This window comes from Bos grunniens, chromosome 18 (genome assembly GCF_055505025.1).
Source record: "Bos grunniens cultivar Pamir isolate PY7600 chromosome 18, Bosgru_T2T1.0, whole genome shotgun sequence".
NCBI classification, from domain to species: Eukaryota; Metazoa; Chordata; class Mammalia; order Artiodactyla; family Bovidae; genus Bos; species Bos grunniens.
In genome coordinates, this window is record NC_141182.1 from 56,165,178 (window position 1) to 56,192,068 (window position 26,891).

Genomic DNA, 26,891 nt, shown 5'->3' on the forward strand with positions numbered 1-26,891 from the left:
AAGCCTTTGTGCCAAGGTTACAGGTAGAGAGTGATGGAGTCAAAATTCAAACCCAAGAATGTCTGACTCCAGTCTTATCATCATTCTACACAGTCCAACAGTTTTGAGGCGTAGATTCTGTACCTTCATTCATTCGACAAAAAATGTTTGAGAACTCACCCTGGGCCAAGGATATTCTAGTTCCCAACAACCTTCTACCGCTAGGAGCTCACATTCCAGTAGGGGGTGACAAAGACAGTGCACAAATACAGACTATTTCACGGCGGAGAGACGAGCCTCGAGGACGAATAAAAAACTAAGTAGAGAGATGAGTCTGAATTATAGACTGTGTGTCAGAGGAAGGACTCTCTGAGGAAGTAACAGCTGAATGAACGATGATGGGATGAATGGGAGAATGTAAAATGATTTCTGGGTCTGGGCTAGCAAAGAGGCCGAGTGAGTGGGTCACGTGTGCATGCTAACTCGCTTCAGTCGTGTCCGACTCTTTGTGACCCTTTGGACTGTAGCCCACCAGGCTCCTCTGTCCATGGGATTCTCCAGGCAAGAATACTATAGTGGCTTGCCACGCCCTCCTCCTAGGGATCTTCCAGACCCAGGAAGATCTCGCATCTCTTAAGTCTCTTAAGTCTCTTGCATTAGCAGATGGGTTCACTAGCGCCACCTGGGAAGCCCGGGTGGGACATCTTTTATCCTAAATGCCCCTCGTTAGGAGTCTGACGGGCTACAGTCCATAGGGTCGCAGAGTCGGACACGACTGAAGCGACTGAGCACGGTCAGAAGTCAATTTGGGATGTAATTCTCGAGACGTAAGAGACGCGGGTTTGATACCTGGATCGGGAAGATCCCCTGGAGGAGGGCATAGCAACCCACCCCGGTATTCTTGCCTGGAGAATCCCACAGACAAGGGAGCCTGGTAGGCAACAATCCATAGGGTTGCAAAGAGTCAAGTGAGATTTAAGTGGCTTAGCATGCACCTCTCTCTAGCCCGAAAAGCTGAGGTTATCTTTCCTCTGCTGCTAAGTCACTTCAGTCGTGTCCGACTCTGTGCGACCCCATAGATGGCAGCCCACTAGGCTCCTCTGTCCCTGGGATTCTCCAGGCAAGAATACTGGAGTGGGTTGCCATTTCCTTCTCCAATGCATGAAAGTGAAAAGTGAAAATGAAGTCTCTCAGTTGTATCTTTCCTCTACTCTTTCCTAAAAGGGAGGAATGAAACCGTTTGGGAAAGAATCCTTCGGGGACCTATTAATACATTGTGACTGGAGCCGCAAAAAAAGGCATGGGAGTAGTGAGGTAGGACAGACAGGACATCATTGTGACGGATTGGCAGCCTGGCACGGAACAGAGGGCAAAAATGACACAACTTAGTGGCTGATAAGAAGTGGGGGGGGGGTGGACAAAGGGTCTCTCAGGCCAAGTTTCCCTTGCCTGGGCCCATTTCACCCAAGCTTGAGGTCGCAGAGAAAACCCCAGCCTTGAGCACTTCTAGCAACCTTAATCTCTTCCGCCTTTATCGACTCAGCCAGTACGCATGCGCCCGCTCCACCAGTCGGGGCACGCCCGGTCAGTCCTACGCATGCGCGGCCTCGCAGGTAACCGTAGCGACAGGAGAGCTCCTTGTCCCGGTGTGCGCCTGCGTCCCGGGGAGGAGCCCGGGAGGGGCGTGGCTTAGACCCCTCGTGCGCTCCCAGTCCCGCCCTAGCACGTTTCTTTTTCCGGTGGGAACAGCGCACGCGCATCTCCTCAGGACCCAACTGTCGTTTGTTTGTCGTTCGTGGCCCTCATTTGTGTCCCGAGACTGGAACACTGCGACGTGGCTCCAGGTGCGCCCAGGCCGTGGCGAGGCTTCCCAGAATAGCCGTGTCAGAGCCCCTCCCGAAATCCTGGCAAGCCCCCAAATCCTAAGGGAGAGTCCCCAATATCAGGGCCTTCCAAGTCTTGTTAAAGGTCTTAAAATCCTGACCAAACTTCCTCAGAAATACTGAAGGGAACCCTCCAGGAAATCTCGTAGATGACCCCTGAAATCCTGTCAGAATCGTCTAGAAATACTGTCAAACTTCAAAAACTGTCAAACTTCTCCCTCAGAATGTCAGAGCCTCTAACTGCTCCCAGGACTCAGGGGAGGCTCCCCAGAGGAGCTGGAACCCTCGGCCTGGGAGAACCAGGAAAGATGCTGAGTCCCCCCGAGCCATGAGGGACCTGGAGGTTGGCCAGGGTAGAGAAAAATGACAAGAAGCCAGGAGTTGCAGGAACCACTCTGTGCCACACCAGCCCAAAAGGCTAGGTGGTTAGTCCTGAGGTTACTAGGGAACCATGGGAGGGCTGGAAACAGGAGAAAGATGGGGTTCAAACTCAAGCAGGAGGCCAACAGTTCCAAATACAGGCTGATGGGCGAGAATGTAAGTAGCCCAAGGCACTGTGGGAACCCAGGGACATCACCTAGCCCAGAAACGGTTTCCAGAGGAGGGGACGTGGGAGCCGAGACAGGAAGGGCAGGCAAGAAGGATGTCCCAGGCAGAGACCTGGAGGTGGGAAGAACCAGCCCAGTTTGGTCAACAGCACAGGATTCAGGGTTGCAAGTGGGTTTGAGGGTGGTGGATGCACGTGGGATCAGGCCAAGCTGGGCCTTCAATATCAAGTCCAAGGTCTAGGCTCTGTCCCTAGGGTGCTTGGGAGCCATGGGGCAACACTGTGCAGGGGATGGGCAGGTCAGCGCTTGTGAGGATGAACTGGAGCGGGAGACTGGAGGCAGGAGGCTGAGGAAGAGGCTGGGCCAAGGAGCCAGGAGGGGAGGTTGAGACCTGACCCGAGCTGTAGGGAAGGCAAGGAGGGGAAAGGGAGAATCATAGGGCAGGAGGGACAGGGCTGGGGAACTTGACAAACTGTGGGGAGGAGGGGTGGCAGGAGGGAATGACCCCCACCCACCAGCCCCGCTTTGATCTCTGCCACCCACTCCTTAGGCCCCCATTTTCCCAGCCCACACCTCCAATCCATAAAACAGGTCTGAGCGAAAGCTGCTCTGGTCTTGGCAGGGGTGGGCAAACAGGTTCTGAGAACCCAGAACGGCCTGGGGCACAGGAGGGGCAGGGCGGGTCCCCACCCTCGGGTGGCTGGTTGAGGAGGCCATTCCCCTGTTTGTCCTTCTAGGAGCTTGGGGAGCAGCCAGTCCCTTTTTGGTCCCTTCCAGCGACGGAGGGGAGCTGTTAGCTTCTCCACCAGCTGCAGAGCAGCCAGGGTGGCCCATGGACATGCCAGAGGACCAGGCAGGTGGCCCCACTGCAAAAAGTAAGTGACTGGGCCCCTGTTTGTCCCATGCGAGGGTGGGGAGGGAGCAATGGTGAGCAGGGCACCAGGTTGTGATTCAGGGACTTGGAAGAGCTGGCTTGGGGTGGCTGAGCCTCCACTTTGAGGCAGGGTGGGATGCAGAGAACAATCCTTGATGAGGTACCTGCTGTGTGCCCACCTGTCTGGACACCTTATTTGTTCTGGGGAGGCCAAGCTGCAGGCATAGAAACCTCTGTGCGTGCCCCCTGCCTGCAGCACCCCCTCCAGTGACGTATAGACTCACCGTCACTTCTTGCAGATCTCTGCTTTCTGTAAAGGAGCTCCCCTGTTACTCTCTCTCTCCCCTTTCCTTCTTTACTTTTCTTCAGAGGACTGACATCTCTTCATCTGTCTGTTTAGACTTTGTCTCTCCGACTAGAACGTGAGCTCCACAGAGCAGGCTCAGTTTTATTCACTCTGGTATACCCAGCCCCTGGAGCAGCATTGGCCAACATGCAAACCACATATGTATATATACACACACATACTTTTAAATTTTGTTAATAGCTACATTGAATTAAAAAGAAGAAACAGACAAAACAGATGGCAATAATAGTATTATTTAACCTAATACATCTAAAACAGTGTCCTTTCAGCATACAATCAATATAAAAATGTACTGAAGTTATTCTGTTTTTTTAATACTAAGTCTTCAACATCTGGCATGTACTTTACACTAATGTGAGTGTGTGCATGCTTAGTCACTTCAGTCGTGTCTGACTCTTTGCAACCGTATGGACTGTAACCCACCAGGTTCCTCTGTCCGTGGGATTCTCCAGACTAGAATACTGTAGTGGGTTGCCATGCCCTCCTCCAGGGGATCTTCCTGACCCAGGAGTCGAACCCACATCTCCTGTGTCCCCTGCATTACAGGCGGATTCTTTACCCACTGAGCCACCTGGGAAGCCACTTTATACCAATAGAGCATCTCATCTCACTCTCACCACAGTTCAGGTCTCAAGAATCACTGTGGCCGTTGGCTATCCTGCTGATCGTGCTGCCCAGGAGCAATACCTGACGTATAATTGGAACCCAGTTACTAACTTTTGAATGATCAGATGGACACAGACCAAGGGGGTGTGAAAGTAGCTTCAGGAGGAAGATGTTGGGTTGTCCTTTCTGAAACTCATCTATTAAACAGTGAGACAGCCCAAGGGAAACTCCCACCCTAGAAGAGAGACAGGGCCCCTTTCTTAGAGGCTCCTAGCATCTAGCCTCAAAGCCGGTGTCTTTTCTCTCTGGCCTCAGGAGGCTTGCCAGGTGAAGGCAGGAGGCAGACACCTGGGCAGGCTGACCAAGTGACCAACATCTGAATGTGTAAACTTCATGTGCACCAGCAGAGGGTGTGCGGCCACCGAGGAACGTGTGGCTGCCGGCTGAGCCAGCTTTGGGAGACTCCCAGAGGAAAGGGGAGGGACACACCCAGGAGAGATGGAGACTGAGGAAAGCAGCAGGTGAAGAGAGAGAGAGTAACAGTGGAGTGAGGAGAGAGAAGCCTTGGAGAGTGGAGAGTCGCTGAGTTACGGGAGAAGCAGCACAGAGACCGAGAAGAAGATGGGGGTGGAAGATGTGGAGACAGGCGGGTGGGACTTGAGGGCCAAAGAGATGAGGAGGAGGATGGCAAGAGTCGGAGACAAAACTAGAGAAAGGACAGGACAGACAGACAGGTAGAGACACTGAGGAAGGAGAGAAGCAGAGTGACATCTTCCTGAGGGGCCCCGGGAGGCTGAGGGTCGCATCTGCTCTGTAGATCCATGCAGCTCCTCAGATCCCACAACATCTGGAGCCAGGCAGTCCTGGGTGACCTCACTGGGCCGCAGGGTCCTCCTGCATAATGTAGGGGGGCACCACGTCTCCCCTAACTGTAGGTCCTGCTCCCTTTCCCTAGAAGCCGAAGTTCAAACCCAAAGGGGCTGAATTTTTAGCTCAGTACAGAGAACGCTTGAAGAGTTAGTGGGATGAGAAATGGCAGTCAGATGTTGAACATGTGACCTTGGGCAAGTTTCCCACTTGTCTGTGCCTAAGCATCCTGGTTTGTAAACTGGGACTAATCATAGCAGCCACTGTGGTTCATGTCAAATGCTCAGAAGAGGCTTAGTGTTAGTCGCTCAGTCGTGCCCGACTCTTTGCAACCCCGTGGACTGCAGTCCACCAGGCTCCTCTGTCCATGAGATTTTCCAGGCAAGGATACTGGAGTGGGTTGCCATTTCCTTCTCCAGGGGATCTTCCCAACCCAGGGATCGAACCCGGGTCTCCTACACTGCAGACAGATTCTTTACCGACTGAGCTACAAGGGAAGCCCCCAGAAGAGGCTTGGCTCCTAGTAAATGCTGGATAAATGTTCAGTTTTATTATCGAGCTTCCAGATTTTATTAATATCTTATCTCCTCTCTAGGAGGGAAGTAACCCCCCCTCACCCACCCACTCATTTTCCATAGGAAGAAACTGAGGCTCAGAGAGACTGAGTCCCTTGCCCAGGTTGCGCTTGAGTCTGCCAGACCTTGCAGCCTGCACTCTGCTATACCCAGCATTAGGGGCAGGGCAGGGAGCTTCAGCAGTCACTTCCAGCCCTGGGAAAGATCTAGTGGGTCCAGGGGTGGAGACTGTATAGGCTCTTTCTATATCTTGGAACATTTTTTGAGTGCTTCTTTGTGTGGGCACAGTGAATACAGCAGCAGACAGACCCCAGGATGTTCAGTTGTGCAGAGGTGGGAAGCAGGAGGTGCTCTTCACTTACACAGACCTCACCCTCCCAGCCCCAGGGAGGGGGAGGATCAATCTATCCACCCATTTTACCGGTGGGAAAACTGAGGCTCCAAAAGGAAGACAGACTTGGCCACAGTCCTGTGGCTGGAACTCTGAGGTTGGAACCGCTCCCCCACCATTCACCCTGCCTGGATTGTCCCATCCCCCTTTGTTTCAGGCCCCAGCCCGTGGGGTGCTGATGACGCCAGCCAGCCTCGGGGATGTGGGGAGGAGAGACCCAGCCATGAGGCGGGCTGGGAGACGGGAGATCTGTGGGCAGGCGGGATCGATCCAGGCTGCCCGCGCAGTATCGGATTGTTCCTGGCTCCTGGGCCCCCTTCACCCTCTGCTTCTCCCAGAATCCTCTCTTCTTCATCCTCCTCTGCCCCTCGCCCCCTCTAAGCCAGGGAAGAGAGGAAAAAAGGCTATAAGAGGTTTTGTTCAGTATTGTGGGCTCCTGAGCCGATTGGACACAAGGGATTAGACAGCGGGGGCACTTCCTGGCCTGAAAGATGGGGGGGGCCCACATTCCCAAATCGGGGGATGGGGAAGGTGACTCAAAGACCCTCACCTTGTGGCCCCCACCAGCCCAAAGCCCAGGCAGCTTGGAATGAATTCCTTCCCCTCTGCAGGAGCCCCTCTTTGTTCTTCATCGGCCCCCTCCCCACAGATGGGCTGGCCCTCTTGTCTCCTCAGTGTACCTCTGGGACCAGGCAGAGGACAGAAGCCTGGGGACACTGCTCAGCTTAGAGGAGCAAATACTCAACTCCACGTTCGAAGCTTGTGACCCCCAGAGAACAGGTCAGAGAGTCAAGGAATAATAAGGAACAGAGCTGGGGGGCTGGGAACTGGGGGGCCACAGAGAGAGGGATGGGCTGGGGTGATGTGGGTGACTGGGAAGCTTCAGGAAGGAAATGGATAGGGGACGGTGGGGGGAGGAAACCTAGGGGAGGAGGGTAAGCAGAGGAAGGTGGGGCTTTGGAGCCTGGGGAAGGGGGGAAAGGCAGCCACTGGGGGCTTGGTGGGCTCAGCTGGTCCTCTTTGGTCCAGCTCTGAGGTGCAGATGACTGGGCCCCGTTTCCAGGTGAAAACGTTGACTCGGGGAAGAGGAGGGAGTTGCCCAAAGGGCACGGTGCAGGGGTGCCACCAGCCCAGCCAGTGGTCCCCACCCCTCCCCCTCTCCTGGCCCAGCCTCCCTCACAGCCTCTCTGTCCCCAGGCACTGTGGCTGTGACCCATCTACTAGCCTACCTGGAGGCCGTGACTGGACGGGGTCCCCAGGATGCTCGCCTCCAAACACTGGCCTGCAGCCTGGACCCCAGTGGGGAGGGCCCTCAGGCCACCGTGGACTTGGACACCTTCCTGGTGGTCATGCGGGACTGGATCACTGCCTGTCAGCTGGATGGGTGGGTCCCCGCACCTCCATCCCCCACCCCAGCCCCCCTCAGAAAACCTTTCCTAAGATCTAAGCTCATACCTGCTTACTGCAGCCAGCACGCTTTAGGCAGAGGGACCTGCTGTGGTTGGAAGGAGGCTGAGAAGAGAGGAGAATAGAGATGAGGTTGGGGTGAGGGGAGGGTCTGAGGACAGAAATGAAAGGGGCTGGAGAGAGGAGAAGGGGGATGTTGAGGGGCTGACAGAGGCCCCTCCCCAACCCTCCTCCAGGGGCAGTCTTTGCCCCTCCTGCTTTTCCATCTGGCCCCAGGCGCTTGCCATCTGGCCTCACCTTCCTCCCCACGGTGCTTGCTCTCACCTGACCTGGCCCCTCCTCCCATCACCCGCAACCCCCTGTCGGAGGCTGGTCAGGATCGGGGGAGGTGGCTGCAGGGGCCCTAAGTCTCATCCCTTTGATACAGGGGATTAGAGCTGGAAGAGGAGACGGCCTTCGAGGGAGCCCTGACCTCCCAGCAACTGCCATCTGGTGAGATCACTATATATAGAATGAAGCAGGCAGGCCCAGGGTCAGACAGTGGGGGGTACTTCCCATGGGGCCAGAGCAGGGGATAGGGCCGGACCCCAGAGACATTTGTTCTAACCTAGCTTTCTAGGCACCTCCATGACTGCCTCCCCACGTGCCCTGAGCTTTGGTGTTTGCTTTTTTTTCCCTCATTGGTTGTTTTCAACTCCTCCTCCTGACACCAGCCCTGCCACGGAGGTCCCTCCCACCTCTTACCATCATCACCCCTCCCTGCACTCTAGTTTCTGCATCCTCTGTCCCTTTGGTCTTGTCCCCATCTCCCGCCTGGCCTGGGCTCAGGCTGTTTCCTCAGCTGACTTTCCACGTCTTCCCTCATCCTTCACTCGGGGTAGGGAAGCCCTGGTGGGGAAAGCCTGGGATGCTGCAAGTGAAGGTCCCTTTCTCTCCAGCATCCTCAGCACAGATCTGCATCCCTTCCCTGTAGAAATATGATTGTGACTCATTACCTGCCCTCTTGTTTTGTCAGTTGATTTGCTCACCATTCTGCCCCAAAGCCTTCAACACAGGAGGTGCTCCATAAAAAAGTGCTGGTGTTACTGGTGTTACATTTCTCCAGCCTTATAAAAACAAAAACCAAAAAATAGAGCTTTCTTAACATGCTCTTGAACCTCCTCCAACGTGGCTTGGGGGCAGTCAGGGGAGGGTTGTGCGAAGGAGAGAAGATGTTAACTCTGGGGGAGGAAAGACCCCTTTGGGGCTGAATGGGGAAAGGACAGGAGGGAGAGGCTGGAGGCCAGGGTGGAGGCTGTGGTGAGGGTCCAGGGGGAGAAGGTGAGAGGCCCGAGGCAAGAGGAGGGAGGGAGCCAGGACGGCCCAGGGGCTGGGTGAGTAAGTGGGGGAACTGAGAGGAGAGACAAGGTTCAGGGCAGCTGGAATGCTGCCCAGGGTCTGGCGTGATGAATGTAGGGTGGTTGGGCCCCATGGGGAAATCTAGCCTGAGCTCAAGGTGCCCATGAACAAGAGGCTTCCTGGAGGGTGGTATGAGTGCAGCCCCAGAAGCAGGTGGGATCACCTAGAGTGAACGCAAGGGTGGAAGCCAAAGGAGGACCAAGGCTGGAGTCCGGGGGTTGCTAACATCTCGGATCACCTGGGAGCCCACCACCCTCTGTCTCCCTCTAGGATGCCCAGAAGTTGAGGATCCGGCCAATCTGGAGAGCTTCGGAGGCGAAGACCCCAGACCTGAGTTGTACCTATCCTCAGTCCCTCCCTGCCCTCCCCCTGCCCATGCCCTCCAGCGGCCTAGGGCCCAGGGCCTGGCCTAGGGCCTAGGGTCCTCCGGGGAGTGGGTGAGGGAAGCAGGCTGGGCTAATAGCTCAGGGAGAACAGGGCTGTCTCCTGTTTGTCTGGAGGAGCCAATTTCCCTGCCACCGGCACCTACCCAACCTGGGGAACGGAGGCCAGGGCTGCGGACAGTGACCCTGCCCCTTCCCTGCCCCCAGGCCTGCCACTGCCGACCTGCTGAGCAGCCTGGAGGACTTGGAGCTCAGCAACCGCCGGCTGGCTGGGGAGAATGCCAAACTGCAACGTAGTGTGGAGACAGCCGAGGAGGGGTCCGCACGCCTCGGGGAGGAGATATCAGCCCTGCGCAAGCAGCTCCGCAGGTAGGCCAGGCCCCACGTCCACCGTCCTGCACCCTCCACGTCCTACCTGCCCACAGGCCCAGGTTCCCTCCCACTTTCTTGGTATTTGAGTAGAAACTGGGTCTCTGTCGCCCACTCTGTCTCTTTCCTTCATTTCTCGCTGGGTCTCTGTGCTCCTCTCTGTAGGTCTCTGTACCCACCCCTCTGAGTCTCTGAGATTTCTCTGTTGCTCTGAGGGGATCTACCTCTGTGACCTCTACCTGTGACCACAGGATCTTCCTCTCTCTCCTGTGGCCTACCTCCCCACCCCCACCAGTACCCAGCAGGCTCTGCAGTTGGCCAGGGGCGTGGATGAGGAGCTGGAGGACCTGAAGACTCTGGCCAAGAGCCTGGAGGAACAGAACCGCAGCCTTCTGGCCCAGGCCCGGCACACGGTGGGTTTTGGGCAAGGGGTACAAAGTTGTTCTCTTCTTCCCACTTTCTTGGAGTCTGAGCAACAGAGCTTGACTACAGAATGGGAAAGGGCAAAGGTCACCCAGGTCTCCCTCAATCCCTTTCCTGCTCACCCCAGACTTTGAGTAGGATGCTTGCCATCCCTCTCATGACAAAGGGGGACAGCAGGAGCCAGCAGGGCTCCTCAGACCCGTTCCCCCAGCCCTGCTCCTCCATGACCCAACCTGAGTCATGTTCCCAGGGGTGGGAGAAGGGCAGCGTGGGGGCAGAGGAGCCCCACAAGAAGCCTTTGTTCTCTCTTTGGGTTTGGTCAGGAAAAGGAGCAGCAGCGTTTGGTGGCCGAGATGGAGACTCTGCAGGAAGAGGTGAGCTGAGGCCCAGCACCCCCTCCCACCCCTTCCCCAGTCCTCAGGATCTTCCTGCCTACTGCCTCCCCAAACACCCTTCAGTCTGGTGAAGGAGACCCCAGAATCACAGTAACGTGTGAATGTCCCTGAAGGTCATGTGGCTGCATGAAAGGGCTGCTACAGCTGAGAAGAGTGTGGGGCGCCTGGCTGACTCCTGGTTTTGGTGAGGCTGCTGACATCAGCCTGGGCCAGTCCGCCTCTCTGTCTGCCTCGGTGTCCTCATCTGTGATAAAGGGCAAGATATCGGACTCTCCCTGGTTGGATTGTGTGAAATTTAAACAAGGGGATGATTACAGCTCGAGGCACAAGGCAGGACACATGGGAAGAGCTCCCTAGAAGCTAGCTGTTACTGTTCATGTATTAGTATTTTTTTATGATGGTAAGAAAACAGGCCTTATAGTCAGCCCTGATTCAAAGTCCATCCCTGCACAACAGACAGCCTGCAGGCGGGTGACCTCCCCTTCCCGAGCCACAGATTTATTCTGTAAGAACAGGAGAGAAGGGTATCTGTTCATTAGGATTGTTGTGGGAATTAAATGGCCTCTGTTATCCCGGAACCTTGCACATAACATGAACAGGCCCAGTCCAGCCTCAGGTCAGATTCAAGCCTCATTCTATCCGAGACAGAAAACATTATCTTAATTAATTCGCGGTCCACTTAGTCCTTTTAGGGGGAAATAAACCCTACACACAAGGTGGCATCTAAGCTGCTGGAAACCCACGCAGCGTCTCAGTGCTCCTCACTCAATGTCTGTTCTCTCTGCTGGTCACAAGATTGATGCTCTTTGTCCCATCTGGTCCTCAGCCTTAGTCACCACTGCGTGCTGGCATCCACTGGGAGGCTGACATTGCCTTCTGGTCTCTGGGTGTACCGTCCTCACTGCATGTGATGGTGGTGGCCCTCGTTTGGACCCCACGACCGAGGAATACCACTAGGGGTTCTCCACACCCTGTAGGGGCACAGAGGAGATCTAACTGCTTTCCTGTGACTTTGTGGCTACAGGGGCCTCACTGGGCCTTCTAGGCTTTTAACTCCTCACACCACCACCTCTATTTTCTTACTCACATATGTTTCTGGTTCACAGACTGAGCTAGGAAACAACCTCCAGATGATATCCCAGAGGTTCTGTGGTTCAACTATATCCATCCTCCTCTCCAGCCCTCTAACCGGTTGCTTGGGGCTGGCCTGGAGGCATTTGCACTCTGTTTTTCTCTTCCTTGACTCTCCTGAACTCCTCCCCAGCCCTGAGAATCTCTGCCCAGTCCAAGCAGTAATACTCATTCCGTCTGGTATCTGTTCATTAGTTGCCCAAAATCTCTTTGTCCTATGTCTGTATTATGGCTTTTACATTCAAACCAAAAAGTATTCCACTACTGTTCCCTGGCTCTTTCATGAAAATTCTCTCTGTTTAGGGCAGTGAGAATCTTGCTGCAGAACAGCTACCATGGTGTGAAGCATGGGCTGCAGGCAGGATGTGACTGTTCTTTCCAGAACATTTCTTTTTAAGAATAAGGAGAGAGACTTCCCTGGCAGTCCAGTGGTTAAGACTATGCACTATTCAGGGGACATGGTTTCAATCCCTGGTCGAGGAACTAAGATCCCACAAAAAACTTGAAAATTAAAAAAAAAAAAAAAAGAAGAAGAACAAGAAGGAACTTTCCCTGAAGCCCCATGATGGGATCTCCCTCTTATATCTCATTGGCCAAGAAGACTTCAAATGATTATAGCCAAACCACTCCCTGGCATGGGTAACACAGCCACTGACAGGTCTGGACTACTTTCAGCTCCAGGGAAGAAAATGCCGAAGACGCGGCAGCTTCAATATGAAGAACATTAACTGACAAGAGGTTTTGAAGGTTCTGGGCTAGTCTGGCAGCTTTTTGGCTTGTTTGTCTGCCTGTGGCCTTAGGATCCCAGATGGCTGCAACAGCTCCAGACGTCATGTTCTCACTCAAAGCAGGACAAAGAGGGACAAATGCTCCTCTCGTGGCTCTCTCTCTCTTCATCAGAAGGAAAAATTTTTCCCGGAGCACCCCAACTCAACCCCTGCAGCGACAAACTTCTCTTACATCTCAGTGGATCACGTGACGAGAGGCTGGGCCTCTGCAGTGGGAGGCAAGCGAGTAAGAGGCGGTGAGAATGGCCTCTGGGTTAGCTGACCAACCAGATTCCGGGTGTCCGGAATCTGCTAAGATTTTCATCTTGATTCACCTCTAAGCCTGGGGCTGGGACCCCCTCTCCCCGACTCCCGTGGAGAGTGGACCCCCCAGGAAAGCAGGGCAAATGGCAGTCAGCGGTGGTCTCTCCTTCCAGCCCAGAAGGCCTGCTGCCAGGTGAAGTGCTCTGAGCAGCGCCTGGGACATCCTAGGCGCTCGATAAATCAGCTATTCTTGGTTCCCTCCCCCTACCTTTCCCCTCTCAGCAGCTGCCTACAGAGCATCTATAGATGGAGTTCTCAAGTTACCACAGAATAATGCTGGAGTAAGGGACACTCAGACACTCAGCTTTCCTACAGACCCCACAGAGCGGGCGGGGCTCAGGTTACTGCAGAAGAAGCCAGAGCGGCTGAGTAACCAGGTTTCCTGCCGAGCGGCCCAGAATCCAGCCTGCAAATCCCAGCCAGGTGGACAGATGTTGACACAGCATTCCTGGCTCCGTCCTTCCTCCGCCCTTCACCTGGCAGCCCAGGCCCGCTGAGACACAGGGAGTGAGGGCAGCTGATGGAAGACTTGGAGCTGAGCTGGGTTGGAGTGAGGGAGGAGCTGGCCTTGATTTCCCCGGGGGCACCAGGAGGAGAGGTGTGGCCAAGGAAAGTTGACTGCCTCTGTGCTTTGAAATGCTTTCCCCATATAGAAACTCAGTGCAGGGCTTCCCCCGTGGTCCAGTGGTCAAGAGTCCACCTTGAAATGCAGAAGACAGTGGTTCGATTCCTGGTCTGGGGAGATTGCACATGTCTCCGGGCACCTAAGCCCCTGCAGCACAATGACTGAGCCCACACTAGAGAGCCTGCAAGCTGCAACTGCCAAGCCCATGTACTGCAACCACTGAAACCCCCACACCTAGAGCCTGTGCTCCACAGCAAGAGAAGCCACTGCAGTGAGAAACCCACACGCCACAGCTAGAGAGAGCCGGCATGCAGCAATGAAGACCCACTACAGCCAGGAAAAGAAGTGCTGAAAAAAAAACAACTCAGTGCAGCTTGCTAGGTTTTTGGTGCCTGGAAGCTCTAGGCTACAACTTGGTCCATTTTATCAGGTCCCATTTTTGGCAGGTGTGAGCTGCCCTCTGTTGGCCCCCTTATTTTCCCAGATAACTGCCCTCCCTCTCCCTTGAGGACTCAGCCTCAGCACAACCTCCTTGAAAAGCTCCCAGAGGGTTTTTGCAAGGAGGCTGTGGGCTCCCACAGGGTCCAGGTCCTAGGCCTCCTCAGAGTCTACCTTAGGCATTATTATCATATGCTTCTGTGTCAGTCTCCACCTCCAGTGATGAGCAACTTGAGATGAGGGGTGAAGCTGGTTCCCCATTCTCACCCAAGCTCCAGAGGAGAGTGAGAGCTAAAAGTGCAGGATTTGGAATCAGACTTGAATTTGACCTTATTCTCCATGTGAACTTGGTCAAGTTTCTTAGCCCCTACACTCCTTAATTTCTTCTGTAGAACTGGGGATGGTGACAGTGTAAACATGAATAGTTGGGACAGCCAGACTTTACATTCTTCTGATGCAGATGTGCCATAGTTATGGGCATTGTTACATTGTGCCATTGTTGCTCGACCATGTTGAACATCGTTGTTCAATTGCTGAGTCATGCCTGGCTCTTTGTGACCACAGTACTGCATCACACCAGGCTCCTCTGTCCTCCGCTATTTCCCAGACTTCGTTCAGATTCACATGCATTGAGTCGGTGATGCTATCCAACCATCTTGTCCTCTGCCCCTGCTTCTCATTTTGCCTTCAATCTTTCCAAGCATCGGGGTTTTTTCTAGTGAGTGGGCTCTTTGCATCAAGTGGCCAAATTATTGGAAGTTCAGCTTCAGCACCATTCCTTCCAATTAACATTCAGGGTTGATTTCCTTCAGAATTGACTGTTTTGGTCTCCTTGCAGTCTAAGGGATTCTCGAGATCTCCAGCACTGCAACTCAAAAGCATCGGTTCTTCAACACTCAGCCTTCTTTATGGTCCAGCTCTCACATCCATATATGACTACTAGAAAAACCATAGCTTTGACTGACACAGATAGGAGAGTAGCGCCCAAGAAATCTTCCTGCCAAAATATTGAACAAAAATCTGAACAAGGCCCTGGATCTATCCATCAGTTTATAGGGAATAATGAGGCAGGAGGAACATGGAGACGGTCCTGCACAGGAAACAAGAAGACAGTAAAGCAATTCTACAGGGAAAATAACCTGGTTTCTTCCACAAATGAAGGGCCTGGAGAAGTGCCCGGATTGGGAAGGTGGGGGAATCACTGCCGGGTGAAATGAGACATTTCAACCAAAAGCCATGGTGGACCTTGTCTGGATCCTCATTCAAACAAACTAAATGTGAAAAAAACATTTGTGAGACAACCAAAACCAAAAAAGAGCACTAGGTGTGCGATGATACAAAGGAATTATTCTTAACTTTGTTGAGAGTGATCCTTGCGTTGTGGTCTTACTAAAGGAAAAGTCTTCAAGTAGCAAATAGAAATGCTGGAGTAGTTATAGGTGAAATAATAAGCCTGGGGTTTGCTTTAAAATAATCTGGTTAAACAAAGCAAACTCTTGGCGCATAGAGAAGAAACAAACAGGGAAAATGTATCTAATTACTGAAATTGGGTGACAGATAATGGGAGTTCATAATTTTTTTTTGGCAGAGTCAAGCAGCTTGTGGCATCTTAGTTCCCTAACCAGGGATTGAACCCCAGGCCTTTGCAGTGAAAGTACAGTCTTAACCACTGGACCACTGGGGAATTTCTGGGTTCACCACTTCATTAGTTTTACTTTTGTGGGTTAAAAATTCATAATACAAAGTTTTAGAAATGTCTTTTTAATATAACACCAAATTTTGGTATATGCTAGGCATTGTTCTAAATGTGTTTGTGTTCATTAACATATATTAAACGTGTATTTGCATGAATTCCCATGTATATAACCTGGGCAAAGTTGCTCAGTCTTTCTGTGAGCCAGTTATTTTTGTCTTCATTTTATCTATTTTGGCCACACCTCACAGTTTGCAGGATCTCAGTTTCTGTACCAGGGACTGAACCCAGGCCACCGTAGTGGAAGCGCCAAATCCTAACCACTAGACCACCAGGGAACTCCCATCTTTATCCTTAAAAGAGGGCACAGAAGTAAGTTAGCACTGGCAAGGTGCTCCGTAAATGTTAGCAGTAATTATTAGTTCATTTAATCCTCACATGCATCCCATCATAGCTCCATTTTTGCAGCTGTTTTTATTTTTTCATCTGCAAATCAGAGCTGAGATCCTATAGGATTGTTGGAGGGATTAAATGGGCTGAAACATTAGGAAGAGCTGAGCACAGGGAATCGGAGAAGGCAATGGCACCCCACTCCAGTACTCTTGCCTGGAAAATCCCATGGACAGAGGAGCCTGGTGGGCTGCAGTCCATGGGGTGGGTAGGAGTCGGACACGACTGAGCGACTTCCCTTTCACTTTTCACTTTCATGCATTGGAGAAGGAAATGGCAACCCACTCCAGTGTTCTTGCCTGGAGAATCCCAGGGACGGGGAAGCCTGGTTGGCTGCCGTCTATGGGGTCGCACAGAGTCAGACACGACTGAAGCGACTTAGCAGCAGCAGCAGCAGAGCACAGGGAATAGGGGGATGGATAGAGGAAGAGATAGTTAGGGAGTTTGGGATGGACATGTACACACTGCTATATTTAAAATGGATAACCAACAAGGATCTACTATATAGCACATGGGACTCTGCTCAATGTTATGTGGCAGCCTGAATGGGAGTGGAGTTTGGGAGAGAATGGATGCATGTATATGGCTGTTCACCTTCACTGTTCACCTGAAACTGTCCCAACATTGTTAATCGGCTATACCCTGATAAAAATAAAAAGTGAAAAAAAAGTCTTAGGAAGGCTGCCATTGAAGGATAATTAAAGCCGCATCTAAAAGGCTCAGAAAAAAGAAAGAGTGCCAAGCATGAGGCCTGATGCACATCATGTGCTCAGCACATGTCTTCTCTGAATATTAACATGGCCATTTGCTGAAGTGATCGTGACCAGGGTCCCTTCTTCCAGAATGGGAAGCTCCTGGCCGAGCGGGATGGAGTGAAGAGGAGGAGTGAGGAGCTGGCCTCGGAGAAGGACATCTTGAAGGTGCCACCCCTCCCTAGTGCCTTGACGATTTCCTACCTCCCCAAGGCCCGTTTTTACCCTCACCAGTTTCAGCCCCTGTGGTCTGGTGAGATCAGGGACTTGACTCAAGCCCTGAGGTCCCCAGGGCCAGTGGGCAGCTCACTGAAGTCCCCCTCGGTGTAGCTGATGTCCAGAGACATGAAGGGAGGTTGAGGAGAGGAGCTCCAGAGAGCGGGATAGGCCAGGGAGGGCAGGCCAGACAGATGGACGGGCTCCTTCCTTGGCAGCGGCAGCTCTATGAATGTGAACACCTCATTTGCCAGCGAGATGCCATCCTCTCCGAGGTGAGTGGGCTGGAGGGAAATGTGCCTTTGATGTGTCTCCTGCCTCAAGTCTACAAAGGAAAGTCCTCCTTGGCTCTGGGGCTTCCCAGGTGGCACTAGTGGTAAAGATCCCGCCTGCCAGTATAGGAAACATAAGAGACACGGGTTCAATCCCTGGGTTGAGAAGATCCTGTAGAGGAGACCATGGCAACCCACTCCAGTATTCTTGCCTGGAGAATCCCGTGGACAGAGGAGCCTGGCGGGGTACGGTCCACGTGACGGAAGTGACTTAGCCATGCACGCATACTAGACTCTAATGCTTGGAAACTCAGCCCAGAGAGGTCAGAGGGTTTCCAGGGAAGCTGATGCTCTCTTCAGGTCTCGCTCTGCCCCCAATCCCATCCCATCCATCCGAACCCCCTTCCCCCGGACCTGACCTCAGGGTCTTTGGTGGGTTGAGCCCAGCCTCAGTCAGCTTTGGGCTTTCCCAGCGCACTCGCCACGCGGAGAGCCTGACGAAGACCTTGGAGGAGTACAGAGCCACAACCCAGGTAACCCCCTGGCCCGGCCACAGGCCGCGCTTCTCTCTTGCCATCTCTGGGGTGTCCTGCCTCCTGTGTCTGATGATCTTTTTCTGAGTCTCCACCTCTTGTTTCTACCATCACTGCTGTTTGACTGTGTGCGTCTCTCTCCCTCTCCCCCTCTCTCTGCATGTTCACTTTTCCTCTGTCCTTTCTCTCTCTCTCTGTATCTCCATCTCCCATTCTCTGTGGGTGATTTCTCACAGCATCTCCCCTGCCCCTGTTTCTACACCTCTGCCTGGCTGGTTTCAGTCTCTGCCTCTCTCTGGGTCAGTTCCTCTGTCTCCTGGGGTGACTCCTCTCTCTGTCCCTTATCTTCAGAGTCTCTTGCACCCCATCTGTGTGTGATAGGGGTGTAGACACCCCTTTCTGTGTCTCTCGTTTTCCCATGTGTTTCCATCCCTGCTCTCCTTTTCTTAGTTTTCCTGACTGATAGGTTAGATTCCGGGTTCCTGTTGCTCTTTACCTCTCTTTGGCTTCCTAAGTTTCTGCTACTGTTTCTTCCCCTTCTCTCCTTGTCTGTATGTGTATGGAGGATCCCAAAGAAGTCAAAGGAGTGGACCTGGCCTTGGAAGAGGAGCCCAGTCGTGGGGCTGGGGAAAAGGCAGAGCCAGGGATCCTTTACTCCTTCCTTTGCAGGAACTGAGGCTGGAAATCTCCCACTTGGAGGAGCAGCTGAGTCAGACCCAAGAGGGGCTGGATGAGTGAGTAGAACGACGGGGGAAGAGGAAGCAGGAGGGGAGCCCAAGGACAGGGAGCCCCCACCGTGGCCTCCAGCCCCAAGGTGGGCAGGGCAGTAGCCTCATAGGCTGGCTGACAGGTGGTTGGGCATGGAGGCAGCCTTCCCTCTCCTGACTGTGTGGCCAGGCTATCCGAAGGGGCCCAGGTGAGGAGAGTGGACTGCACCAACCTGCTGCCGCCGTCGCTGGGTGTGGAGCTCCAGGCCATTCAGCAGGTGGGCCTGACACCCCCAGAACACCCTAAGCCACCACCAGCGGCAACTCTGACCCTGCCCTGACTCTCAGCCCACCCCGTTTCTCCCAGGACCACCTTGGTTCTTAACCTCATCCCTACCCCAGTCCTTGGTCGGGGCACCAAACCCTTCCCGGTGCTGCCTCGCTGACCCCCAGCCACCCTCATATCACTCCCCCCGCCCCCATCCTCGTGCCTCAGCCCATCTCCATGCCACCCCTGACCTCTGCCTTCACTGGCCTCTCCCTGGCCTCAGAAACAAGAGGAGAGAGCCGTCGATCTCTCCAGCCCGCTGTGTGGAGTGTGGCCGTGGGAGGAGGTGGTCAGCGAGATGGATGGGGAGGAGGGGCTTCCTCCTGAAACCCCTCCTGGGGGGCAGGTGAGCACGGGAGTGCCCTGAGACCGCCAGGTCCAGGGGCTGGGAGCAGGGCCCAGGACGCTTTTACTGTTCCCCATCCCATAGGCAGGTGTCGACTGAGGGCCTGATGGGTGCTGGCCTCAGAGCCCCTGGCCAGACAGGACACCACCCCTGCCCTCCAGGGACTGGCCTGCTGATGTGGAAGTGAGCCAACCAAACATGCAAATTTCATGGGGGTGGTGGTGGTTTCAAAAACACTGTCTCGGAATCACCTTATTTAAAATGTTACAAGGTGGGAAGGGAGGAAGTGAACTGTTCTTCCTGATACCATGTAGGTACTTTAAGCGTTTACCTTTTGAATACAAGTCACTTTTAAGAAAAAACTTAACAAGCCCACTCTGTAATCCAGAATCCAACAATAGCCATCATTTTATGACTTCTGTATTTACCTGAACAATATTTCAGACCTCATTTGAAACAATGAAGACAGCTCATCTTCAGTGTTCACAGTTGAAAAGTGAGATTTGTAATCTGTTAGTGACAGGAGGATTTTTTTTTTAAGAAAATATTGCTAAAAGTTCTGTAAACAATGCTTTATTGTCTTGAAAATCATACTGCTTCCTAGCTGCTCACCACCCTTGAAAGAGAAAGTTTCTCTGTTCACTTTTTCCCTGAGCTGAGAGAATCTTCTGTTGGATTCCTCGCTGCCCTCTCCCACTGTCTCTGAGGGCTGTAGGCGCCCTCATCCCTCACCCTGTTATTCTTGGGAAACTGAGGCTCAGAGAGAGATCACACAGCTTGTGGGGGCCACAGCTGCATCCCTCAGGGGAAGCATACATTTTAAAAATTATATTTAATTTTGGCTGTGCTGGGCTTCATTGCCGCGAGGGCTTTTCTCTAGTTGAGGCCAGCGGGGGCTGCTCCCTAGTTGCTGTGCGTGGGCTTCCATTGCAGTGGCCTCTTGTCGTGGAGCATGGGCTCCAAAGCAAGAAGGCTCTGGAGCACAGGCTTAGTAGTTGCGGCACACGGGTTTAGTTGTTCCTCCATATGTGGGATCTTCCTGGATCAGGGATCAAACCCATGTCTCCTGCAATGACAGGCAGAGTCTTTCCTGCTGAGCTGCCAGGGAAGCCCACGGGTGCACCTTAGAACTGCTGCTGAGAGCGCTCAGGTGCCTCCTGGAGGGGAAGACTGAGCCAGGCCTCTGGGTACTGCCTGCACTGGGTCCTGGGGACCCCTTGGGGCTCAGGACCTGATAGATCGTGAAAATGGGCCATCTCAGTGCAGGATGATCTGTGTGCGAGGGGGTCGGGGGGTGGGCCCTGCGGAAGCCCAGAGAAGGGAGTGCCTGTGTGGAGTAGGAGATACCACAGGGAAACTGACACTTGAGTTTATATTGAAGAAAAAAAAGAGAGAAGTTAAGTGGTGTGAGAAAGGAGAGGTCTTTCAGGCAGTGGGAACAGTATGCAGAGAGGACATGGGAGCGTGAAACCACATAACACGTTTGGAAGGTAGAGGGCAGTTGGGGGCGACTAGCCAGAGATGAGGTAAGGCCGGATCATGAAAGGAATCCCCTGCCAGTGAGGCTGAGAGGCTGTGCCTGGGGAGGGGCAGTCAGCTCTGGATGTACTGCACAGAAAGATCCCTCTGGGGCCACATGGGAGGCTGGGAGGCCAGGGAGGAGGCTGGGGTAGTGGTCCAGAGTTAGAGGATGAAGCTGGAGCCAGGCCAGGGCCCTGGGATGGAGAAAAAGGGACAGGCAGCGAGAATTAGGCAGGGGAGACAGAGCTGCCAACTCACCAACAGGGGGCTGAGGGCTCTGGGTTCTGGAAAAGGGGGTAGACAGAAAGACACTGAACCTACCTTGTGACCCCCTAAGGGGAGCATCCTGAGGGATGAGGGATGCTGCCCCGGAGGCAGTGGGTGCACAAGGGTGGAGCTCAGTGATGCATTTAGAAAGGTGTCTAGTTGGTGGTTGAGGCCACAGGCAAGGCTGGATGTCTCCAGAGAAAACAGAGAGGGACGTGGATGCCCACGACTGGGGACCTCAGAGGAGAAGGGGGTTGGAAGGGAAATGCTGAGCCTCTTTGGGGCCCAGACGAGTGAGAGAGGCTTGTGAATGTGAAAAGTTCAGGAGGACCTGAATTCCTGGTCCCAAAGGAAAACTGGTCCAGTTTCAGGCTTCTGCCCCTGGAGGGAAGGTAGAGCCACCCTCGAGGAGGAGCCCAGGAGAAGGGCAGGTTTTAGAAGTAGGTGGGGAAGCCCAGGATACCTAAGCTTTTCTTTCCCACAGAGAAACTTGCAGGAAGAGTCAGCGCACCCTCAGGAAGGAAGGGAGGAGCCATCGACGAGGTAAGGAGATTGGTCTTCCCTGAGCCATCCCTCTGCCCCAGGGTGACTCTGAGATGGCTGGAGTACAGGCCTGGAAGAGCCCCAAGGGAGGCTTACACAGAGGCGTGACCTCTGGGTGCCTCACTCCCACAGAGGCGACCCTGGGCCCGCGGACCAAAATGAATCAGACCAGCCTTACCCCCAGACCCTGGTAGTTCAGGAGGACATCTAGCCCCTGACCCCGCCTGAGGGGAAGACTTGAAGGAAGCCCTGCGTGGGGTCCTCTGGGAGTGATATTCATGTAGGAGACCCGTAGGCAAGAAGACAGTCATCAGGCGGATGGGACAGCTCAGTCACTCAGTCACTGTGACTGAACACACTTCTCCAAGGCTCCCAAGGAGCCCTGGGGCAAATGAGACCCAGATTGTGCCCCAGCAGAGCGCTCAGACAGCTGGGAGACCCTGGGGTCTGTGTGATCACACAGCCTGGGTTCAGATCTCCGCTTAGTTACTCTGATGGGATGGGGCAAGCCCGTGCCCTGTGACTGTTAATCGACTATTACGAGGCTTATGTGCCACTTCCAAAGATAGGGAAAGCACCGGATGTCTGGGCCCACCCTCCTCCACGGGGCCTCTGCCTCCCTGCAGGGCCTCTCTTTCCCTCCTCCCCTCTTTCAGGCTCCTGGCTGTGACAGCTAATGAGGCTGCCTGCCACGGCCTCTAATTGGACTTGTCTGGGAAAGCTGAGATTGGGCGGGATGGGGGCCCCCGGCGCTGTAACCTCCCCCTGCGTCACCAGGAAATGGAAAGAAGACAGCGCTGAGCAGCAGCGGGGACCGAGGCTGGTGCAGAGGCTGGGCATCCCAGTCTCCCTGGGGCGGGGGGAGGGCAGTATGGCCCACAAAGTGGGAAGCTGGGTGTGAGGGAAGTGGTGAGTCCTGTGGCCCAGGGCTCAGATACTGAGAGGGGCCGGGCCCCCCCCACCCCACGTAGAAATCCCAGGGGATCAGACAGCTGGTTATCTGACTGGACCAGAGGCTAGGGGCCAATGAGCCTGGGTGCCTTACTGAATCGGAGTTGAGGAAACAGCTGTATCCTGAGGGTGTGGGGTCTGAAACTAGTGGCTAAGGCTGGATCGCCGGGTCCCCGGTCCCCAGTAAAGGTGGTGATGGGTGGTGCAGACGTCTCGGTTTCCAAGGGACGTTGGGGCTGGGCAGCTTGTGTCTTGAGTCCCCAGAGAGGCGCCTGTTTCAGGGGCTCAGGCAGCTGTGACCACGGGGGGCACAGAGGCTGGGGCTTCCATACCTAAGAGAAATGACTTGGGATAGGGGTGGGATCCACAGAGTTGAGTTCTGGAGTCAGGGAAGCCTCAGCTGGAGTCCCAGTTGCAGTGAGACCCAGACTCCCTGAGCATGGCCCAACCCACCAGGCAGGAAGCTGGGGCAGGAGGCAGGGTCTCAGAGATGTCTGAGACCCAGAAGCCTCTGATCACCTGGGGGACCTGCTGGGAAAGGAGCAGCTGAGAAAGCCAATAAGGTGGAGGGGCCCCTGACCCTTTAGGGGTCACACACAGACTCTCTGGGGAATTTGGTGAAAAAATATAGATGCTAACCTACACGCAACGGTCTGCTCGCGGGGCTCCAGGGCACCCTCCAGGTCCATGTACGTGAAGACCCCCTGCTTTAAAGGTCCTGCCACACAGCTGGTGAATGGGAGCCAGGCAGGGGAGACGGATGCTTGCAGTGACTTTGTTGTCGCCCCAGGTTGCCCAGAAGAGAGGAAGAGGACGGAGCAGAGATCCAGGTCATGGTAGGCAGTCCCCAGCACCAGGCCCTCAGATGAGGCCTCTGTAGTCACAGCTCCTCCCCAGCCCCTGCCCACACCCCCAAGCAGACAGAAAAATCGTTTGGCCGAGAGTTAACAACGCCCTCGCTGTAGCTAATGAGAGCAGACGGTGCTGTAGTGGGAGGCTTCAGGCCAGTGGGCAGCCAGAATGTTCCCAGGGGACCCCCACACACACACTGCACACGGGGCCACAGCCTCTACGCCACATACGTGGCTACACCCCCGGATTGCGGAAATGCACACGTATGTACGCCCACACTCCGGAAGAGCCAGACCTTCCCCGGCCAGCCCAGAACTCCTGGGGCACCGCATCTGTCATAGCTGCCCTGCCGGCACCACACACAGCAGCTCCTTTGCTCCTCAGAGCGGCAGGTGACAATCCTGGTGCTCAGGCAGAGGAAGGGAGGGAAGGAAACGTGAGGTCAGAAGCCAGAAGGTGTGCCAGCTTCCATTCTGGGCACCTGGGACTCTTCAGGGTCCACACTGACCAAGATGCTCTCCCTGGCCCACCTCTTTCCCACCACACCACACTCCCGTCTGTGGAGACTGGGGCCCACCTCGGCTTCCTCATGGCTAGTGTGACGACGATCTTACCCAGCTCCCATGGTGGGGATGAAGGTTAAGGATCGCATCATAAAGTGCCTGGCACAGAGCAGACGCACAGTAGGTGACAGAGGTGAAGACAGTGGCTGAGACCAGGGTGTTGCTGGAACTCCTCATTTATTATTGTATTGTTACTGCCATAGTCATCATCCCCAGACCAAAGGCATGCATGAGAAAGCCTGAGATCTACAGAGGGAACACCCTTTCAGAAAGACACAGGGAAAAAGAAACACATGGGGGATGAGGTGGCAAAGTAAGGAGTATTGGGGGCTTTAATCTTAAAATACCTGCTGGGCCCGGTGTGGGGCAGGAAGATGGACCCAAGGAGTGTCCATGCTGCACTAGGCGCAGGCCAGGGCTGGGTTCCTGGAGGAGATAGTCTTTGACCTCAGGGGGCTTGGGTACTTCCAGAGTCAGACAGAAAATGGAAATAATAATACTGAGTAGCTCACATGGTTACTGGGTGCTGTCCACCAGACACTGTTCTAAGCCCACCTCCTGATAGTTTAGGTTTTGCCCACATTTCTCTCATTCATTTTCCACTTCAGCCCTTTGAGGCGGGCGTTGCCATCTCTTCTGTCTGGCAGATGGAGAAAGTGGGGCCTGACAGGTGGGGTGATTTGCAGGCGACACGCGACAGGAAACTGGCAGAGCTGGGAGCCCGGCGCAGCAGCGTGTGCTGGGGAGGCGCTCGCACTGCACCACTGTGTCCCGCCCCCTTCCGCGTGCTCACTTCTGTCCGGTGGGCTGACTCGAGCGCCTCTCCTGGTCCAACAAACCTGAGGCCATTTGTCCCCTTTGTCCTTCCAGGTGGACCTCCCCTTCCATCCAGAAGACTCACACCCTGGAGACATCCTCGGAAACCCTCCTGAGAGGTAGCGGGACCCAGGGGCCTGGGATGGGAGTTGGGGGCCAAGGAGAAGACCAACACCATTGCCCTGCCTTCCTTTGTCCTTAGCAGCCCCTCAGAACCAGAGCTGCAGCAGGCCCTGGTGCCCATGGTGAAGGAGCTGGTCCCAGTCAGGAGGCCGGTCTGGGGCCAGCTCTGCCTGTGGCCCCTGCACCTCCGGTGGCTCAGGTGCACCCCACAGCATCTCCAGAAGGAGGGTGGTGGTCAGACATCTGGGACACCACGGGCCCCCCAGGGCGCCGCCAAGCACTGTGCTGCCTCCCCGCAGGGTCACCCGGCACCTCCTGATCCCAGCGCCACTCCTGGGCCTGCTGCTGCTGCTGCTGCTCTCCGTCCTGCTGCTGGGCCAGTCCCCGCCACCCACGTGGCCCCACCTCCAGCTCTGCTACCTCCAGCCTCCTCCAGTGTGAGCCATGCCCCCTACCCCTGCAGAGCAATGTCTAGTTCGGTGACTTCCTAGGGCTCTTTCTCCTGTTATTCCCGTGGTCGTGCTACTGTGACTTGGGATTATCCCGCTGTCAGGGACCCCAGATACAGTGCTCCAGGAGCCACACCTCTGTATTGGGTTTTTATGTGAAGTCTCTTGGTTTTGTAATGATAGCAAAACGCTAGGGGTTATAGTTTCCTCACAAACCAAGTCTGAAGAAGGGCAGCTGTCAGCCCACAGCTCAGTCTCCACAGCACTGGGGCAGAGTGCTGTAATTCTCTCTACCTCTCTTGGCCCTTCCCTTGTGCTCAGGAGATGACACTATAGCTTCACAAGTGATGTCTGCAGGGAGAAGTGGACACACATCCCTTCCTTTTTATAAAGGAAAGCTATAGCCTTCCCAGAGCCAGCAGCAGACTCTGCCTTGTTGGCCAGAACTGTTCGGCATGACCACTCCTCACTGTAAGGGCAGCTGGGAGACTCCTGGCAGAAAGAGGGAGAATGAGATGTGGGCCACCACGCACACACACACACACACAAATGTCACCAACAGCAGGAAAGGATGTGCTCTTTGTTCATTCAGCTCATTCTTAGTGATCATCTATTTGCCATGGCTAGATCTATAAGACAGAAAAGCAGACCCTCCAATGCCAGGCTGAAGAGTGTTGATTTTTTCCTGAGGATGACAGGGGTTTGGGGATGTTTTGTTACTTGTTTTTGGTTATTTACTTTGTAATTAAGCTGTAACTGACATACAGTGATAAATGGACAAATCCCAAATATCAGCTGGGTAAATTATTGTACATGTAAACACCCATGAAAGCAAAACCCAGGTCAGGATATAAAGCAGTTTCAGCACTGCAGAGACTTCTTCAAGAGAGCTTTGAGCAAGGGAGGGATCATGGTAGAGGTGGCCCAGGCTCTGTGAGAGCTCAGAAAAAGCACCTATCCCCGCCTGGAAAGTTAGAGATTTCTTTCCAAATATGGGACAGATTTTGCATTTAGTCTTGAAAGATGGATAAGGTTGGTTATAGTGAGCAGAGGCGGCGAAGCGTATCCCAGGCAGAGGGAAAAAATGAATGTGTAACGACCAGGTGGATGGAAAACTTGTCTGTGTGCAGAAACATAGCACTATGTTGCTTGAATTAAAAAAAAAAAAAATGAAGCCAGAGATGGATTTGATGCTTTAAAGTTGAGAGAAGTAAGATGGGTAGACAAGAGTCCATTAAGCATTTTGAACACCAGCTTGAGCTGTACTGCCAAGTGTCTGAGAAAGGGCTCTGATCAGAGAAAAGGCAGAATCAACTCTAGGTGGGAAAGAGACCGCCTGAGCCTGTACAGGGGATGGATAATGGAGTGAAACTGGAGGCAGGAAGCACGGAAGAGATAGGAGGGCATGAGGCCTGAGCTGGGGTGGGTGGGTGGATGAAGCGCAGGGCAGAGAGTGGTAGAGCAGGAAGGACGGCACCAGGCCTTGAAGGAGGAAAGCAAGGGCCGGCATGTGACCCAGTGACTGGTGGACAGTGGAGCCATTCCCAATGTGGGGACCCCATGAGAAGGAGTGGGTTTCGGGGGACACTGAACTCATGTGGGGTGGAGTGTTCCAAGAAGGCTGGAGCCCTGAACCTTGAGCTCTTAGTCTGGAAATGGAGTCTGGGTGTTACTATCTATGATGGTGATTGAAGTATGGAGATGGCTGAAATTTCCTGAGGAGAGAGGAGTAGTGTGAGAAGGGAAGGGGTTCCAGGCA

General features: G+C 54.1%; 1 protein-coding gene across 18 annotated transcripts; it reads left to right on the top strand.

The window, feature by feature from the left end:
* The first annotated feature begins 1,531 nt into the window (after nucleotides 1–1,531).
* Nucleotides 1,532–26,306, top strand: KASH5 (KASH domain containing 5). Of its 18 annotated transcripts, none has more exons than XM_086353585.1 (19): nucleotides 1,532–1,592; nucleotides 3,148–3,285; nucleotides 6,766–6,870; nucleotides 7,288–7,474; nucleotides 7,925–7,989; nucleotides 9,166–9,232; nucleotides 9,486–9,647; nucleotides 9,943–10,060; nucleotides 10,394–10,444; nucleotides 16,736–16,813; nucleotides 17,080–17,136; nucleotides 17,607–17,666; nucleotides 18,336–18,400; nucleotides 18,564–18,651; nucleotides 18,925–19,047; nucleotides 21,320–21,378; nucleotides 23,120–23,165; nucleotides 24,615–24,679; nucleotides 24,983–26,306. In XM_086353585.1, the coding sequence occupies exons 1-19, from the start codon at nucleotides 1,532–1,534 to the stop codon at nucleotides 25,122–25,124; spliced, it is 1,737 nt and encodes a 578-aa protein (XP_086209711.1). In that variant the 3' UTR covers nucleotides 25,125–26,306. The 18 variants fall into 18 exon arrangements, 16 of the variants coding, with proteins under 16 accessions (XP_086209711.1, XP_086209703.1, XP_086209696.1 ...); XM_086353570.1 differs by lacking the exon at nucleotides 1,532–1,592 and adding an exon at nucleotides 1,595–1,823 and having other exon boundaries at nucleotides 23,001–23,165; XM_086353569.1 differs by lacking the exon at nucleotides 1,532–1,592 and adding an exon at nucleotides 1,595–1,823.
* Nucleotides 26,307–26,891: the final 585 nt, after the last annotated feature.

Excerpts from the sequence above, each read along its gene's own strand:
- KASH5 (XM_086353585.1), top strand. The coding sequence starts at position 1,532 with ATGCGCCCGCTCCACCAGTCGGGGCACGCCCGGTCAGTCCTACGCATG. Across the intron at positions 3,286-6,765 it reads AGGTGGCCCCACTGCAAAAA|TGTACCTCTGGGACCAGGCA; the intron begins GTAAGTGACTGG and ends TTGTCTCCTCAG. Across the intron at positions 7,475-7,924 it reads ACTGCCTGTCAGCTGGATGG|GGGATTAGAGCTGGAAGAGG; the intron begins GTGGGTCCCCGC and ends CCTTTGATACAG.